General features: G+C 40.3%; 1 protein-coding gene across 1 annotated transcript in view; it reads right to left on the bottom strand.

Moving 5' to 3' along the window:
- The window catches only part of LOC115477536 (lipoxygenase homology domain-containing protein 1-like), a 428,353-nt gene that overhangs the window by 297,344 nt on the left and 112,475 nt on the right, over window positions 1-18,534 (bottom strand). The window contains exons 13-14 of the mRNA XM_030214471.1: window positions 12,885-13,039; window positions 6,409-6,487 (exon numbers count right to left, since the gene is read on the bottom strand). Coding sequence (XP_030070331.1) covers window positions 6,409-6,487; window positions 12,885-13,039 — 234 coding nt within the window. The remainder of the gene's footprint in view (window positions 1-6,408; window positions 6,488-12,884; window positions 13,040-18,534) is intronic.

Genomic DNA, 18,534 nt, shown 5'->3' with positions numbered 1-18,534 from the left:
GGGGGTTAGATGTTGCATGAGTGTGTATGTATGTGAGATAGGGGAGGTTTTCTGTCAGGGTGTTATTTTTTTTTCTCTGTCAGAATGATAGAAGGGGGGGAGGTTGGAGTGATGGGTTTGTTGAATGTTTTGTGGGGCTGAAGATCGCGTATCCTGTTACCTGGTTTGCAGTTGTGAATCTTTTTTGTGTGGTTGCCATTTTTTAGTGGCAGCAGGCTGGCTGGCTGGCAGTTTCTTGTTGTTTCGCGGGGTGTGCTGCAGGTGGACTCACAGTGCTGGGTGTTTTGACAGCTTTGTTTTTTTTGCCGGCTGCCGCTTTTGACTTGCAATGGTTGGGCGGGCGATCTGGCGGTTTATTTGGGTTTGTTTGTTTTTCTGGGGCAGGCTGCAGCTTGTCTCGTGCTCCTGGGTGGGCGGGCTGGCGTTTGCGTGCTGTATCGCGCTGCCTAGAGGGAGATGTGGGTGCCAAGCCGGGGACCATGGGCTGCACGCTGTAGGAAGCATGGGACAGTAGCAGTGGCAACGGCCATTGGCGCGTGAAGGGTTCGAGGCAGCACAGAAGAGAGCGGCTCGTGAGCCACGGAGTCTTCCTCTGGTTTTTGCCCTTTTTCTTTGCTTTTATTTTCCCTGTACGTTCAATAAAGCTGCCTGGGCCTGCACTGCTGTTGCTTGGGCTCTCTGGATGACGTCATACGAGGCTTCAGTCCCAGGCACAGCCAATCAGAATGGAGGCACGTACCCAGGCAGCTTCATGGAATGTTCATGGTGCAAATTATTATATAGGATGATATTAGATATCTGCACAGCATTTGATACAGTCGATCTTGAGATTTTGTTGAGGTAATTGCATATGATGGAGATGTGCGGTCAGGATTATGCTTGCTTTGCTTTTTATTTTAGGGGTCATGCTTTGCAAGTTAAGGTGGGTGAGAAGGTTTCCACGGTGTATCAAGTTAAGATGGAAGTGACTCAAGGGTCAGCTTTGTCAGCACTGCTTTTTAATATTTATGTAGCCCTTTGAGACAGCCTTTTCAGGAACTGGGTATAGGATATGGGTCCTATGCTGATTATATTCAGTTTTTCTTTCCAGCGGTAGGATTAAAAGGTGATTTTGCAGAAAAATTGGGAGTTTGTTTGGAGAGAGTGGCGGAAAATAAGTTAGCATTAAATTTAGATAAGACAAAGATTATAGTGGTGGGGCGTCAGGATCAGGAAGGGTTGCCCCAGGAGTCTGTCTGGTTCTTTTCCTCCACTCTCTGTCAAGAACCAGGTTAGATGTTAGGGTTATGTGTTGAATGATAGACTGACTATGCAAGGTTGGGTGGACCAAGTAATATGTTCCTGTTTTTTCCATTTGCATATGTTGAGGAGGTTGAAGCCAATGACCCCTGCTTGTGATTTTCATCAAGTTGTACCGAGCTTAGTGCTAACTAAATTGGACTATTATAATGCTTTATATTTGGGTATTTCAGCTGCCAGATTAGGAACGGAAAAAGCTAAATTTGCACACATATCTCTAGTTCTCAAACAGTTGCACTGGCTCCCAGTTCTTACATGTATTCACTGAGTAATTTATGCAGAAAGCCCTTGTTGCAGCTTCATCAGCTGATGCGTTCACTGAGATCAGAAAATACCAAACAGCTGGACCTATCTGGGTTGTAAGCTATCCATTATGCTGAGACTAAGGCAGCTATGTTTTCTGCAGCTGGTCCTTTGCTGTGGAACCACCTACCAGGGTATTTGAGCTTATCAGCCAAGTCACTTAACCCTCCATTGCCCCATGTAAGCCGCATTGAGCCTGCCATGAGTGGGAAAGCGCGGGGTACAAATGTAAAAAAAAAAAAAAAAAAGTCGGCGAAGTTTAGGAAGTGTTTGAAAACACATTTGCTTGTGCAAGCTTTTTCTGTGAAATGAGCTAGCAGGTTGACACTGTTGTGTGGACAGTAGTTCTTTCTGCGTTTATGTATGTGGTTTTGTATTTGTGTGTGATGTTTTATATTGTTTTATGATGCTTTTATGCTTATTTCATTGTTACCTGTTTAGTTTAAGCAGAATATAAATATGATAAATAAATAAATAAATAAATAAATAAATAAATAAATAAATAAATAAATAAATAATCTTCAAATCCTTGCTCAAAGTCCACCTCTTCAATGTCGCCTTCGGCACCTAACCATTATACCTCTATTCAGGAAATCTAGACTGCCCCAATTTGATTGTCTGCACATTTTGTCCATTAGATTGTAAGCTCCTTTGAGCAGGGACTGTCCTTCTTTGTTAAACTGTACAGTGCTGTGTAACCCTAGTAGCGCTTTAGAAATGTTAAGTAGTAGTAGTAAGTAATGGATGTCCAAACCCTAATTTTATAAAGTTGGGATATGAACAACTAAATCTGCAGAATGCCCTTTTGGCAAAGAGGTGGTTTGGGCATGTATGGGGTAGGATTAGGGAGAGGCCATAATTTGCTTGTCCAACTGATTTCAGAAAAGGAAGGGACATCTATGGCCAAAAAGATGGACATTGGTATTTAGACCTAACACGTAACAAATCCAGATTACAGAAAGGTGATCCAATTGAGCAACTCTCTACTGGAGGGATTAAGGGAAGTCACCCGTTAATCTCCCCCAGCGGTTGCTACCCACCCCAAATGTGAACCTGGCAAAGGATACTGGGCTGTGTGACTGCTTCAGGAACTATGGACATTGAGTTTCTATTATACGAGCTCTCTAACGCTCATTATATTTATATAGCTGAAAGTTAGGTGCCATTTATAGAATATACTTAGCACTGGGATCGGCACCAAACTTTAGATGCAAGGATTTACACCAAGTGAACCCTGGTGTAAATCCTCACATCTACATTAGGCATGGATTCCCCTTATTAACAGCAAGTATAAATTTTAGGAATGGCCTTGATCCATCCATGACATAATTACTAGTTGATTTCAGTTTGCTTAGGCTGACATGTTGTGCTTTTTCTCATTTGTTCATTTTAAAACCTGACAGAAGATGCTGTCGCCATATTTGAAGAAATTTACTATGAGAGACCCTGAGCATTCTAAGTAAGAGCTGTTTTTTCTGAGCGTTTTTTGTGAATGTTTTTGACTTATTGTTTGTTCTTTTGCAGTGTACTACTTCCCTGATGAAGCTTGCAAAACCTGGCCAAGTTGGCAGTACACCCGTTATCTCAAGCTGAATGCTAAAAAGCTAAATAAAGCTAAGTTTAAAAAATATTCATTTCTCTTTTAAATATAAATACAACTATAAAGGACCAATGACGAGATGGTGCTGTCCATACAAGTTTCATTACTCAAGATGAATGTACACTAAGGGCCCTGTTTACTAAGCCGCGTTATAGGCGCATTAGTATCTTTAATGTGCATTAACCATGTATGTGCCTACAATATCCCTATAGGTGCCTACATGGTTAGCGCACAAGCTAATTGTAGGCACGTTAAAAATGCTAATGCACCTTAGTAAACAGGGCTGTATGACTGAAGGTCCATTAAAATATTTATTCTTGAAAAGTATTGTTCATCCAATTTCACGTTATGTGATGTTTCTTATTGCTTAAAGAGAGTAAAAAAGTTTAGTTTGCTGGAACAGTTGCTATATTTTTCTTTTGTGAGTTCCTGCATAGAAGATTAAAGCTCTTTTAAGTAGGTTTTCAGTGGAATCAAACGTGACAAACACAGAAGAAAACAAACCTTTGCACTGGTAAAACCAAAGGGCAAAACCACAGCAAAGGAGACAAAAATGATGATGTCAACAAACTTCTACTGGGCTCAAAAAAGTTCACAGCAAAAGTTTATTAATAAAACCTGGACTCGACGTGAGTTGTGTTTCAGCCACTCTGGCCTGCCTCAGGAGTTCCTAAAACAATACATAACATATACATAGTAAAATAATTAAACTAAAAGCAAAAGACTAACAGTAAACATACAATATTTAAAAATGAATAAAAATAAATATAAATATAAACCATAATACAAATATAAAGGACACAAAATGACTTTTATATATATTTTGTATATTTATATATGCAAGATTTTTTGACAAACATATTAGAAACGCCTAATTAAAAATATCAAATTGAAAATATATCTAATTAGAAAAATGTATCTAGGAATGACATGGTATTAAATCATAATTATTTAACAATAATCACTAGATTGCATACTCCATAACTGTACTTTATACAACAGTATATTGAACGCAAGAAGTGTGATGCATACTATAAAATTTATGTCTAATATTAACACTAATAGGCTATTTTAAAAGGCTGATTCATATTATAAACTTGAAGGGTATAGTTAATCTTAAAAAATGATCTTTTGTGAGAGATTGACTATAAAAGACTTATTATAAAATTCACTGTAAAGAAGGTACCTGTGAGTTACTGCTATAATGATTCCTGGAAGAAGAAACGATCTTCTAGAAGTGTGCAGCTTTGATTTGTTTGCTAGACGATCATTTCTTCAAGTTTATAAGTGATTGTTGTTAAATAATGGTTTAATATATACCATGTCATTCTTAGATACATTTTTCTAATTAGATATATTTTCAATTTGATATTTTTAATTACCGTATTTTTCGGACTATAAGATGCACTTTTTCCCCCCCAAATTTGGGAGGAAAATGGGGGGTGCGTCTTATAGTCCGAAGGTAGATTTGGCTGGCTGGCAGGCCGCCTGCCCGCCCTCCGAGTTCGGGATCGCCCTCCCCCAGCCCTGTCACCACTTCTCCCTACTCACGCGATCTTCCCTGGTGGTCTAGTGTCGTCGGGGCAGGAAAGAGCTCCTCTTTCCTGCCCAGCGTGCTGCTCTCCATCCTCCTGTATGCAGCCTGACGGTCTCGGCGAGATTCAAAATGGCCGCCGAGACTTCAATTCTCGGCGGCCATTTTGAATCTCGCCAAGACCGTCTGGCAGCAATGCATACAGGAGGATGGAGAGCAGCGCACTGGGCAGGAAAGAGGGGGCTCTTTCCTGCCCCGATGTCACTAGACCACCAGGAAAGATCGCGTGAGTAGGGAGAAGTGGTGACAGGGCCGGGGGGAGGGCGATCCCGAACTCGGAGGGAGGGAGGGATTCGGACAAGACGCACCGGAGCACCTAGGTTTTAGAGTTGGGAAAAAGGAAAAAATTTTTTTTCCTATTTCCCTCCTCTAAAACCTAGGTGCGTCTTATGGTCCGGTGCGTCTTATAGTCTGAAAACGGTAGGTGTTTCTAATATGTTTGTCAAAAAATCTTGCATATATAAATATACAAAATATATATAAAAGTCATTTTAGTGACTTTATTATTCCTAATGCAATAAGTTTGTGTCCTTTATATTTGTATTATGGTTTATATTTATATTTATTCATTTTTAAATGTTGTATGTTTGCTTTTAGTTTAATTATTTTACTATGTATATGTATATTGTTTTATGGACTCCTGAGGCAGGCCAGAGAGGCCGAAACATGACTCGTGTCGAGTCCAGGTTTTATTAATAAAGTTTTGTGGTGGAATCAAATGCATGTATTGTTAAGAATGGAACGAATGAATATGGAGAATGCAGGGACTGTTGCAAAACGTCTGAAACTGTGGATTCTCTTTCTGGGGACCTTAGCAGTACAATTTTGAAGCGTGCTGTTAAATAATTTGGAGGTATGAAGATGCTGGAATTTGGGGGAGGTGGTGGGGAGTTTTGGAGTGTGGGGGACAAGGAAAAGGGGTTTAAAATTGTAGTTGTATATAAACAAAGGTTGTACCCATGTTCATTGTGCGCAGATCTTTTAGCACTGGTTTACAAAAGCATGAATGTACTATTTTGTGTACCTTAATAATAAGATTGAAAAATAAAAAGAAATTAACTCCCCAAATTCTATATAGCACAACTTAAGTTGTGTGTGCACATCCCGTCATATTCTGGATTTGTGCATGCAAATTAATTAGTTAACAAGCCTATCAGTGCTGATAATTGCCAATTAACAAGTAATTATTGCCACTATTTGGCATTAATTAGAATTTACATACACAACTAAGTGCATTCTGTAATGTGATTGGCGTAAATTAATCCGCATAGATGAAAAGGGGGCATTGGCATGGAATGGGTGGGTCATAGTTGTTTCTAAAATCTATATGTATTGTTAAAGAATACACCTGGTCCACGCTTAATTTAGGTGTCCGTATTTATACCTATTTTTCCTTGGCATAACTGCCCACAACTAAATTCAATCACGTGGATGGGTGCTTGGCATATTCTATAAACCATGTGGAAATTTAGGCGTATTCTATAAAGTATGCCTACATTTAGGAATAGTTTATAGAAGACATCTAGGTGTATTTTTTTTCTGCACCAATTTTTAGGCATGATATAGAGAATCTAGTTCTAAATGTATTTCTATTCATGAATTTAAACCTTACCTGGACCACTTCCATCATGACCAATTATGATCTTTTTCAGTTGTCCTAGGGAAATAGCTCGGATACAGAAGATATCAACCTGCACAGAAATACAACACAGAAAACCCCAATTAAAAATCCAGCTGCCAAAACTTGAAATTCTAATTTTCCTATTTGTAAAATGAATTATAACACTGTGAAGACTGAACATTGGGATGGAATGCAGGAATATTTAAAGGGCAGTGCAATTACCCGAGAAATGCTGTTGTTCAACCAAGAAAATGGTATATGATTTTGGCTTATTTGAATTATGTCTACTTATTTTCTCATGCATTAGTTTAGGAAATACGACAATCAGCAGGTAAAGCTGTCAATTTCAGTCTGCTTATTTTTGCAACCTGTCATTAACTGTGCTTCGTTATTTTTATAAAAGTTCCAATAATATCAAGGTTTCCCACATATACATTTAGCAATGGGCATTCCAATAGCCAGATATAAATAATGACAGTGTATCAGTACAAAATGTATTTTTGCTGTGCACCATGGGGTTTTGCTATAATATGCTCTGTTTCTGGTGCTTGCATTTTTAACTTGAAAAGAGTTGTTTTGCTTGAAGCAGAATTCTAGTACAGCTGATGCCAGTTGGCAATGCGATGATTAGACAGGGCTAAGTTCCTGTAACTGAGTAGCATAAATGCTTCTGTGTTTTTTTTTCTTAATAAGAAAAGTAGTTTTCCTATATTTGGGGTGAATTTAAGTCAGGCACCACTATCTGCTTTCCTGCAGTTCTTCACTGCATTGCTGGATACTGACATGAAGCCACATTTTGCATAGAAATCTGAGGTAGGAACTGAGACATCAGGTCACAGTTCCCAGTACCTTACAAAAGGCTCTGCTAAGAACAGGATTTTCGCTATTTCCATGTTTAAAGGCCAGCAACATTCATGTATAAGAGTCATGTTCCAGACATTTCTACGTATCAGTGCAGCCAGTTAAGGAGAAAAGCCCCAAAAGTTTACATTTTGTATGTTAAAGGGTAAATACACTACAGGGATGTTAAGCACAAGGGGCTCCTTTTACCAAGCTGTGGCAAAAGGGGGCCGGTGCTGCCATCGGCGTGTGTTTTACACAGCTGATAAAAGGGAAGTCTAGCTTTCCTACAGGAAATGGCCGTGTGGCCGCGTGGCCATTTCGGGTGGAAGCCTGACTACCACAGGGTACACTCTGATGTTACAAAAATAAATACATCTTTGTAGAGCCGGAAATGACAACATGCTAGGAGTGGGAAGTACCGCTGGGCTGCTGCGGTAGCCCAGCCATACTTCCTGTATAGTGAGTGAAACAGGAGAGAAACAGAGGAAGATGCTAGATGGGGCATAGGTTGATAGGAAAATACTGGATGGAGGTAGAAAAGAGAGGGTTAGATATTGGATAGAGGAGGAGAAAGGAGATGCTTGATGGAGAAAAGAGAGAAGATGATGGTGGCAAGAGAAGAAGGAAAGAGAAAAGGGGTGCTGTACAGAGGGAAAGAGAGAAAGAAAGGAGGTGCTAGAAGGAGGGGAGGAGAGAGAGGAGACAGTGGAAGGCAGGGGAGAGAGGGGAATCATAGGATGAGAAATAGGAGGGCTGGGATGAGGGAGATGGAAAGCTGCAAGTAAATGTAGTAAACAGAGAAGATTAAGGACTGGATAGTAAGACTGAATGAGCAGATAGACAGAAAAGTAAATGGAAAAAGGTTAAAAGAAAAAGATCAAAATCAGAGACGGATATTGGAGAGGCTATAAAAAAGACTGAAAGGGAGAGAAGTGACAGATGGACTGGAAACCCTAGAAAGTAAGTTAAGAAAAGACAGAGGAAAGCAGAAACTGGAGACTGTAACAAACATGAATAAAACAGCCAGACAACAAAGGTACAATAAAGAATTTTATTCTTTTATGCAAATGGAACTGTTAGTTTTATAGTAGGAATTTAACTCTTCTTTCTTTATATTTTGTGATTTGAATATTCTTGTGTGGTAAGTTGTATGGGAAAAGGTCCTAGATCCATTGTTAGAGACTGTGGTGTGAGTTACAGATCTGGTAGTTCAGGGTTTATACTGAGACTCTCAGAGTTGCCAAGCTACCCAGTTCCAACAGGGAGATTTTAGACATAAATTTCTGACAACCCTGTACTGATGCATTATGGTACCTGCAGCATAGATTTCAAGGGGTAGAATCAGAGAATATAACTCCCATGCTGCTTTGGGTGTAAATTCAAAACCAGGATTGGTCAAAAAGTCTCCCTCCTGGAACTAGGTAACTTGACATGCCTAAATTATTGTCTTTCATATATGGAATCCAGATTTCATTGAATTTGTGAAATAATGGCAGTTTTTTTTTTTGGTTGCTGATACTAGCTGGTGGAATTATTTATTCATAGAAATCCTTTGGGACTTGTGGAGGGGAATTTGTTCAACCAGAATCCGAATAGCAAATATAGCAATTTTCGAAACAGCAAAACGTCTATTTTTTTAAAATGGTCACTTGCTAGATATTTTTGCACTCTCTGCGTTTATCTTTTTTGGTCCATTTTTGAAAAAAAAAGTCCAAGTGAAAAGTGCACAAAATCAAGCCATTGGGATGTAGGAGGAGCCAGCATTCTTAGTAGACTGGCCACATAGACATCCCAGCAGAGCAGTGGGGCACCCTAGGAGGCCTAAAAGCTCCCAGTATACATCTCACCCTTACTCCCTTATATTGTATGGGGAGCTCTCCAAAACACACCAAAACGTATTGTACCCATCTATAAGGTGTCATCTACATTGATTCCTCAAATAGGTGGGAAAATGTGGGATACAAATGTAACAATTATATTTGAGTACAATAGGATTTTGGTAGGTTTTGGAGGGCTGACTTTTTCCACCACAAATATAATACAGTGAATTATGGGCCTGGGTCCCCTTCTCCACAGTGCACTGCACCAATAATTAGGCTACTCCAGGGACCTGCTTGCTGCTTTAATAGGACTGGATATAACAAATATTCCCTCTAAGCGGAGGGCATGATCAATTGCTCATACATTTTAGGAGTGTCACTCACAGATTTTACATGGTTGCTCACAAAAAATATTTTTTGTCCTATATAGAGAAATGCATTGCTAATACTGGTGCTTAAAAATTGTTGTTTTTTAAACTTGCTGCTCAGACAAAAAAGTTTGCACACAACAGACCCCTCTTTAGAGGAAACATTGGCTATAACATTTAAGGCTGTCATAGAGGCTGGTATGTACTGTTCCTTGTACATCTCTGGGGGGGGGGGGGGGGGGGGGGTCAATTCTTTATTCCTCCAGTGGTTATCTGGTCATTTATGGCACTTTTTTGTGGTTGTTATTAAAACAGGTCTAGCTCAAAACGTCTTAGTTTTTGTCCTGGATATTTTCAGTTTGTTCCATTATGGCTGAGAAACATCCAGGTCTTAGGATCACCCAAATCCTGACCTTAATACACCCTGACACACCCCCTTAAGATTTGGAAGCACTGCAGATAAACTGCATAGAAAAACACCCGGAAAATGGGTTTCAAAAAAACTAATTTGGACATTTTGGCGAGAAAAACATCCAAATGCTGCTTTATACCAATTTTTAGATTTTTTTTTCTCTTTCAAAAATGATCCCCATAGTGTCTTTCACAGCTTATTTAAAGGTGGGATAATTATGAGATATAATGTCACTATCAGGCTTATTTTCGAAAGAGAAGGGCGCCCATCTTTCGACACAAATCGGGAGATGGGCGTCCTTCTCTCAGGGTCGCCCAAATCGACATAATCGAAAGCCGATTTTGGGTGTCCTCAACTGCTTTCCGCTGCGGGGACGACCAAAGTTCACGGGGGTGTGTCAGAATCATAGCGAAGGCAGGACTGGGGCATGCCTAACACATGGGCGTTCTCGACCGATAATGGAAAAAAGAAGGGAGTCCCTAACGAGCACTTGGGCGACTTTACTTGGTCTATTTGTTCTTGCGACCAAGCCTCAAAAAGGTGCCTGAACTGACCAGATGACCACCAAAGGGAATCAGGGATGACCTCCCCTTACTCCCCCAGTGGTCACTAACCTCCACCCACCCTAAAAAAAACCTGTTAAAATATTTTTTGCCAGCCTCAAATGCCATACCCAGCTCCCTGACAGCAGTATGCAGATCCCTGGAATAGTTTTAGTGGGTGCAGTGCACTTCAGGCAGGCGGACCCAGGCCCATCCCCCCCTACCTGTTACACTTGTGGTGGTAAATGTGAGCCCTCCAAAACCCACCAAAAACCCACTGTACCCACATGTAGGTGCCCCCCCTTAATCCCTAAGGGCTATGGTAGTGGTGTACAGTTGTGGGGAGTGGGTTTGGGGGGGGGTTGGGGGGGCTCAGCACACAAGGTAAGGGAGCTATGCACCTGGGAGCTTTTTCTGAAGTCCACTGCAGTGCCCGCTAGGGTGCACGGTTGGTGTCCTAGCATGTGAGGGGGACCAGTGCACTACGAATGCTGGCTCCTCCCACGACCAAATGGCTTGGATTTGGTCTTCTCTGAGATGGGCGTCCCCGGTTTTCATTATCACCGAAAATCGGGGACGACCATCTGTAAGGTCGACCTAAATGTTGAGATTTGGGCATCCCCGACTGTATTATCAAAATGAAAGATGGACGCCCATCTTGTTTCGATAATACGGGTTTCCCCGCCCCTTCGCAGGGATGTCCTGCAAGGACGTCCTCAGGAAAACTTGGGTGCCCCATTCGATTATGCCCCTCTTTGGCTCCTCTCTCTTACCTGGCTTGCCTCCTTGTTGCCACTCCAAATATTTCTGTCTAGAGACGCGACTGAGAGGAAGTTAACAGGCTCCTGTGAATATATATCTACACATAGTGTGACAGGTACAAGTTGTGTGTTTTCATGAGGATACCATAGGGGAAAGTTTTGGGAACCTGATTACTTGTTAAAGTTAAAAACTGTAGAAAAAAGGGAAGGTAAGCTACAACTCCCAGGAAGCCTGGGCTAGAGCAGAAAACTTCCTGAGTCCAGAAAGGAGAGGGTCAGCTAGGAAGATTCCAGCCCAAGCTGAAGATAAATTGAAGGTAGGTGTGGACCGACAGTGGTCTGGGCTCCTGGGTAATAAGGGTCATAAGCTCATAACCACCTATCAAAATTGATTAAAATAAAAGGAGGCTAGGGGAGATTGGGCTCTATAATGCTGTGGGCCATTGGGCACTGTCCCTTAGTCCCAGTGGTCAGTCTGGAAGTATGGGCCCGAAGGGTGGGGGCAGGGAAGCCATCAACCCAGGAGGAAACTGTGCCCATTTTAGGAGAGCTGGGAGGAGAAAACTAGTATTCCTAATTGGGAGTGTAATGAGACAAGCCAATGGATAGGTTGGGAGCTAAGTAGAATGAAGTGGTTAAAATACTGGGGTCCCTTAAAATATCTCTCATGAGGCAGAAAATTATAGGAAGGTGTGGAAGGAGAAAGAACCCACAGCCTAGAGATGGGAGAGAGTAGATGGTCTTTGAAGCTCCAACCTGGAATGCCTGCAAGAAACAGATTTGAGGATAGACAAAGAAAGAACACAAGGTACTTATCTTGAAAAGTGGGAAATGTTTTCTTGCATTTTTTTTTCCAGTGAACTGAGAAGAACAGCTAGGGGTGAAGAACATTTAGTCTGGTTCTATCCCGGGTGAGGAATAAGAGCCAGTCTTTTTGTTATATGTTTGAAGAATGCTAAGAGAAATCACCTAGTCTTTGTTAGAGTGGAAATATGGTAATCTGTGAGAAAGATTTTAATCTAATTTGCATAAGTCTGTGAGAGACACTGGACTCTAATTTGTATAGTTCAAAGAACTAACAAGCTGTCACGACAGTGAAAAGGTTCTAAGAGCTGAGGAGAGTTATTGCCACAGAAGAAACTATACTGAACCTGAAGCTGAAGTTCTGGGTAATCTGGAGAATTCACCCTGAGTGTGTTAGTTGCCAGAAATAAGAACTGATGTTGCTAACAAGCAGGCTAGTGGGGAAGATTGTCTCTTATCCTTTCTATTAGAAGCAAGGCCTTATTCTGAGGTTGCAGGGCTTTGTAATAATAGATATACACATATATGCATACATACATATTCATACGCTTTAAAAAAAAAAAAAAGCTGCTTAAATGTGTACAAAGAGTCTACCGATGATATTTTGTATATTTCAAAACAGAAAAATTTCTCCCTCTGCATTTCTAACACTGGGGGATTCTGTAAGATAAATTCTGTTGTGATGTTATCTGTGATACAATGGAAGTGTAACAGGCTGCAGAGTTATGAGCACTGGAAAGCAATAACTCTGAATTTCCTGACTTTTGTGCATTTACCCTAGACCTATAACGGATTTAATCAACATCAATAAACTTTTACACCCATAAAACTCAGTGTGACTAAATTAAGAATGATTGAAGTAGAAATGGTACTGCAGTATTAGTTCAGCAAGGCTAGCTATGTTCTTCAAGTGTTACCTGTCCTTGCTGAAACCTGGAGGTCTGATTCTTGGATTGGTGAAGCTTTCTTTTGCCAGAATCTCCTCTTGTCCCAATAAGATTAATGTGAACATTAGCATCTGTATCAGATCCTGGCTTGGTCCCAGTGTATATATGAATCTCATAATCCACCACTGACAACAAAAAATAAAAATAAAAATCAGCAATATGTATTTAAAATTGTAATGTATCTACAAGTCTAGAGATAATCAATTTTCTCCTTGGAAAATGGCATTAGGAGTGCATGAGAACAGAATTAGAAGTAACAAAAAGAGAGAATCAGAAATGTAGATTTGACATAGAACAGGCTTACAGTCTAGTGTACGAAATATTACATGATAAGTTGCATGGTTTGACTATCATATAAAATAAAGCTTAGAGGCAGTAATAGATTGGCTGGAAAGACCATGTAGAAGATGATGCATCAAAGATTAACTGATGCATCATCAGTTATACATCATAGGGCAATATTCAAAATGCTGCAGGCAGATGCATGGAGAAAAGTAGCCATGGACACTGCAATTTGTGCCAGTTTTCAAAGGGAAAGGTTCCCTTTGAAAACTGCCAAGAAACAATACCCATGAAAATGCCCAAGAAAAAATACCCATGAAAATTTGCACCTGTAGATACTTTTTCTAAAAACAACACACCTAGAAGTTCTTTTACTAAAATGTTCAGCAATTAAATGAAGCATTAAATACCTCTACACAAATGGGAAAAGGGGGCAATGCCTGGAAAGCAGTGTATACTAATGCCTGAATTACCGGAAATAAGGTTTTAGATCTTCAGGCTGTGATGGAAGAGGCTGATTTGGATTTAGTGATGATCACAGAGACATGTTTCACAGAGAACCATGATTGGGATATAGCTATACTGGGCTATAATCTGTTCAGGAAATCAGAGTAGGAAGAGAGGAAGAGGGAGTGGCATTATATGTTAAAGATAATAATAAAGCCACACAATTGCGGGACCTATAGGGTAAGGAAGAGGTACTGTGGGTCAGTATGGAAAGAGGGAATGGCAAATGTATTTACATTGGTGTGATACACAGGCCTCCTTCACAGACGGAAGAAAAGGACATAGATTTAATTAATGACATTCAAAAATAGCTATAAAAGGGGAAGTACTACTGATAGGTGATTTTCATATGCCAGATTTTGATTAGGGTATTGATATTGCAGGGTCTTTCAGAAGCAGAGAGATCCTGTTATTTAACATATTAATAAATGACATGGAAATCGGAATGACAAGTGAGGTGATTAAATCTGCAGATGATACAAAACTATTCAAGGTTGTTAAAATACATTCGGCCTGTGAAATAATGCAGGAAGACCTTAGGAAATTGGAAGATTGAGCATCCAAATGACAGATGAAATTTAATGTGGACAACTTCAAGGTGATGCACATTGGAAAGAATAATTTTGGGGGGTCAGCACTCAAGAAAAAGATCTAGGTGTCATTGTAGATAATACGTTGAAATCTTCTGCTCAGTGTGCGGTGGTGGTCAAAAAAGCAAACAGGATGCTAGGAATTATTAGGAAAGGGGTGGTGAATAAGACTGGAAATACTATAATGCCTTTGTATCTCTGAATGGTGAGATCGCACCTTGAGTATTGCATTCAGTCTGGTCACCGTATCTTACCGGTCTGTAATTTCCTGGATCACCCCTAGAACCCTTTTTTAAAATCAGTATCACATTGGCCACCCTCCAACCTTCAGGTACTATGGCTGATTTTAACGACAGGTTACATATTACTAACAGCAGATCAGCAATTTCATGCTTCAGTTCTTTGAGAACCCTTGAATGTATGTCATCAGGTCCAGATGATTTACTACTCTTTAATTTGTCAATTTGGCTCAGAACATCTTTCGGGTTCACTGAGATTTCTTTCAGTTCCTCTGCATTATCACCCTTGAAAACCATTTCCGGAAAAGGCACATCTCTTACATCTTCTTCTGTAAAGACCAAAGCAAAGAATTCATTCAGTTTCTCCACTATGGCCTTGTCCTCCCTGAGTGCCCCTTTTGCTCCTTCATGACTATCAGCCCCATGGATTCCTTCGCAGGCTTTCTTCTTCTGATGTACATGGAAATGTTACTGTATGTTTTAGCCTCTGCATCAAGTTTCTCTTCATATTCTCTTTAGCCATCTTTATTAATGCTTTGTATCTGACTTGCCAGTGCTTATGTTGCTTCTTATTTTCCTCATTTGGGTCCTTTCTCCATTCTTTGAAGGACAATCTTTTGACTGTAATAGCCTCTTTTACTTCACCTTTTAACCATGTTGGCTGTTGTTATCTCTTCTTTCCACCTTTGCAAATATGTGGAATGTATCTGGTCTGGGCTTCCAAAATGGTGTTTTTGAATAACGTCCACACTTGATTTTGTGTCCTAACCTTAGCAGCTGATCCTTTTAGCTTCTTTTTAACCATTTTTCTTATTTTATTATTGTCACCTTTCAAAAATTAAATACAGCTACAGTAGATTTCCTTTGCGGGTTCATCCCAGATAGTAGCTCAAACTTGATCATGTTATGATCATTGTTTCCCAGGGGATCCAACACTGCCACTTCTTGCAGTATGATCTGTAGAAGCTGATAAAGATAAAGTGGAATTGCTTATCAAATATTTCTGTTCTATGTTCACAAGTGAAGGTCTGGGAGCAGGACTGCAAAAGATAAACAGAAATAGGAATGGAGGAGTGGTAGTCCCTGAACGATTTTAGAAGACTGTGTTCTTGAAGAGCTGGCTAAACTATAGGTGGGCAAAGCGATGGGGCCAGATGCCATACTTCCAAGGGAACTGACTTAGGGAAGTTCTAGAGGCTCTGCTGGCTGACCTTTTCAATGCTTCTCTAGAGTTGGAAGTGGTTCATGGGGACTGGAGAAGAGCAGATGTGGTCTCTCTCAACAAAAGCAGAAGTAAGCAAGAGGTTGGGAACTACAGGCCAGTAAGACAGACTACTCTGGTAAGTAAATTAATGGAGCTACTAACAATCCTACTTACAGTTTCTTTATATAGGTAATAGACCATCAAAAGTGATTGATTCTTCCATAACTGATCACTTTAACACTCTTTATAGTCATCAGTCCATATTCTTTTGATAATCAAGTTTTTCAACTTTTCAATTATATTTTCATTTTCAGTCCCTCGGTGTATATTGTTCACTTATCATTTTTTTTAGCTTCTGGGGAAATTTGTGTAGAAAGGGTGGTGAACTCATGGAATGACCTCCCGGTAGAAGTGGTGGAGACAAAAACAGTAACTGAATTCAAAAGAGCTTGGGACAAGTACATAGGATCTCTAAGGCAGTGACAGGGAGAATAGATGGCATGGATGGCAGACTGGATAGACCATATGGTTTTTAGCTGCCTACATTTTTCTCTGTTTGTATATAGAATAGCAGTTCACAAACAGTATTAAAAATCAGGAAGGAAAAAAATTAGTTACAATCCAGTAGTACAGAAGAGAGGCAAAGGAAGAAAAGAATATGTACCTCAGTATATGCTGAGTGGTCAAAAGTGGGCTTAGGTGCTCTTAATTTGTGTCTTTATGTGGCTCTGGCCAGGGATTTCTCTTTGGGAGGCAGTCTCCTGGGCCCTGATGGTTCATTCTAGCTTGGACTAGAATGCTTAACACAAGAAAAAACTTTCAAGTGCATAGTAAACATTTTATAGCCTGCTAATGTTTTTTAGTTTTACACTAAGGGGGGAAGTAACCAGCTTGAGCTACCACTGACAGGTTATTTTTACTGTCAACCCCAGTTATTAGTATCTAGATCTCATTGCATAAAATGGCACCTGTGCTAAAATAGAACAAGTTAGTAGTTAAGTGGCATGTCTTAGCAGTAGCCCGCAGTAGGCCTGTAACTACAGGCTCCTTTTACAAAGCAGCGGTAAGTCCAATGCAGGCTTACCTCTCACTAAAAAGGAAGTACCACTGGGCTACTGCAGCAGCTCTGCGGTAGTTGTCACCCCCAGTGTGTGTCACATCCAGCTCAGCAAAAAAATATTTTTATTTTTGTAGTGCCAGTGTGTACCTGGCGATAATCGGGCAGTGCTGGATTGGCGTGGGACCCCTTACCATCACCTCAATAGGTGGTGGTAAGGGCTCCCCCCCCCCCCCCAAAAAAAAAGGCTCTGTGGCAAGTGCTTCACTTGCCACATGGCCATTTCCTGAAGAAAACAATGACCTATCTTTTACCCAATGCGATAAAAGGGGGCCTCGGTGTTCATCAAAAACACACACCGATGCCAGCACAGGCCTCCATTTGTTGCAGCTACATGCGTAAATCATTTTATCTTATGCCAAAATAACAAAGCAAAATGAAATGTTTAATGGAACAAAAATAATAAAAGCAAATTAAAAAAGAAAAACCAACACAGTGAAACCCAAAACAAAACAAAATTTCTTTCCATGCACACTGCTAATACATAGGCATCCTGACTGAATATTCAGAGAGATAGGTTAACTCGGTACTTTAGAGAACAGCCAGTGAAAGTTAACTAGATTTACTATTTAAGAACATAAGTATTGCCATACTGGGACAGACCAAAGGTCCATCAAGCCCAGCATCCTGTTTCCAACAGTGGCCAATCCAGGTCACAAGTACCTGGCAAGATCCCAAATTAATACATTTTATGCTGCTTATTCTAGAAATAAGGAGTAGATTTTCCCCAGGTCCATCTTAATAATGGCATATAGACTTTTAGGAAGATATCCAAACCTTTTTTAAACCCTACTAAGCTAACTGCTGTTACCATATTCTCTAGTAACGAATTCCAGAAGTTTAATCACATGTTGACTGAAGAAATATTATCTCCAATTTTTTTTTTATTGACTTTGTTGTAGCTTCATTGCATGCCCCTAGTCCTAGTTAGCTTAGGCCTGCTATTTATGTGATTCAGGATAACTGGTTACAGTTAACTGGATAACTCTGGATATCTGCATAACTATTTGCTATGCCCCAGCACACCTCCCAGAGCTTCTTTTTTATCCTGTTAGCTTTAAATCAGACACTTAGCTATCCAGCCAAAAGATAACTGGACAACGGTCCCAAATTTTCAATGCTGAGGATTTATTCAGTTGGCTCCCACAGTTCACCACATAAATCCTTTAAAATTAGCTTAAACATAAATATTGATTATGGGCCTGATATTCAGTGCTATTTAACCAGCCAGGAACAGCTACTGACTGGTTAATTGGTGCTTAGCTGGTTATCTCCACTGAATATTAATGTTTACCAGCTAGCCAATAACCATGTTACGTCACAGCTGGCTATCCGTGAATATTCAAGCTCGGGCTGGCTAAGTTTAGCAGGCAAATCAGACCACATAAATAACAGTCCTATCTTTACCTGCTATTAACTTAACTGGCTAGCGCTGAATATTTTCAGAAAACCAGTTAAGTTTGAGTTGTCCAAAAAAAAAAAAAACTTCTGGATTTTCAATGCCAGTCACTGGAAACGACCCAGAATTGAATATCTGGGGTCAGCGCTGGTGGCGGCAGCTAACCGCACTGCTTACCGCCAGCTGAATATCACAGGTATGGACCTAATTCACTAAGGGCCCAATATTCAGCCAGTGGTGATCAGAATTTTGCTGTCACTGGCGCTAAACCTGGAAATTCAA

This window comes from Microcaecilia unicolor, chromosome 1 (genome assembly GCF_901765095.1).
Source record: "Microcaecilia unicolor chromosome 1, aMicUni1.1, whole genome shotgun sequence".
Lineage (NCBI taxonomy): Eukaryota > Metazoa > Chordata > Amphibia > Gymnophiona > Siphonopidae > Microcaecilia > Microcaecilia unicolor.
Note: the sequence above shows the minus strand (reverse complement) of the source record. Positions and strands in the feature narration are given on the sequence as shown.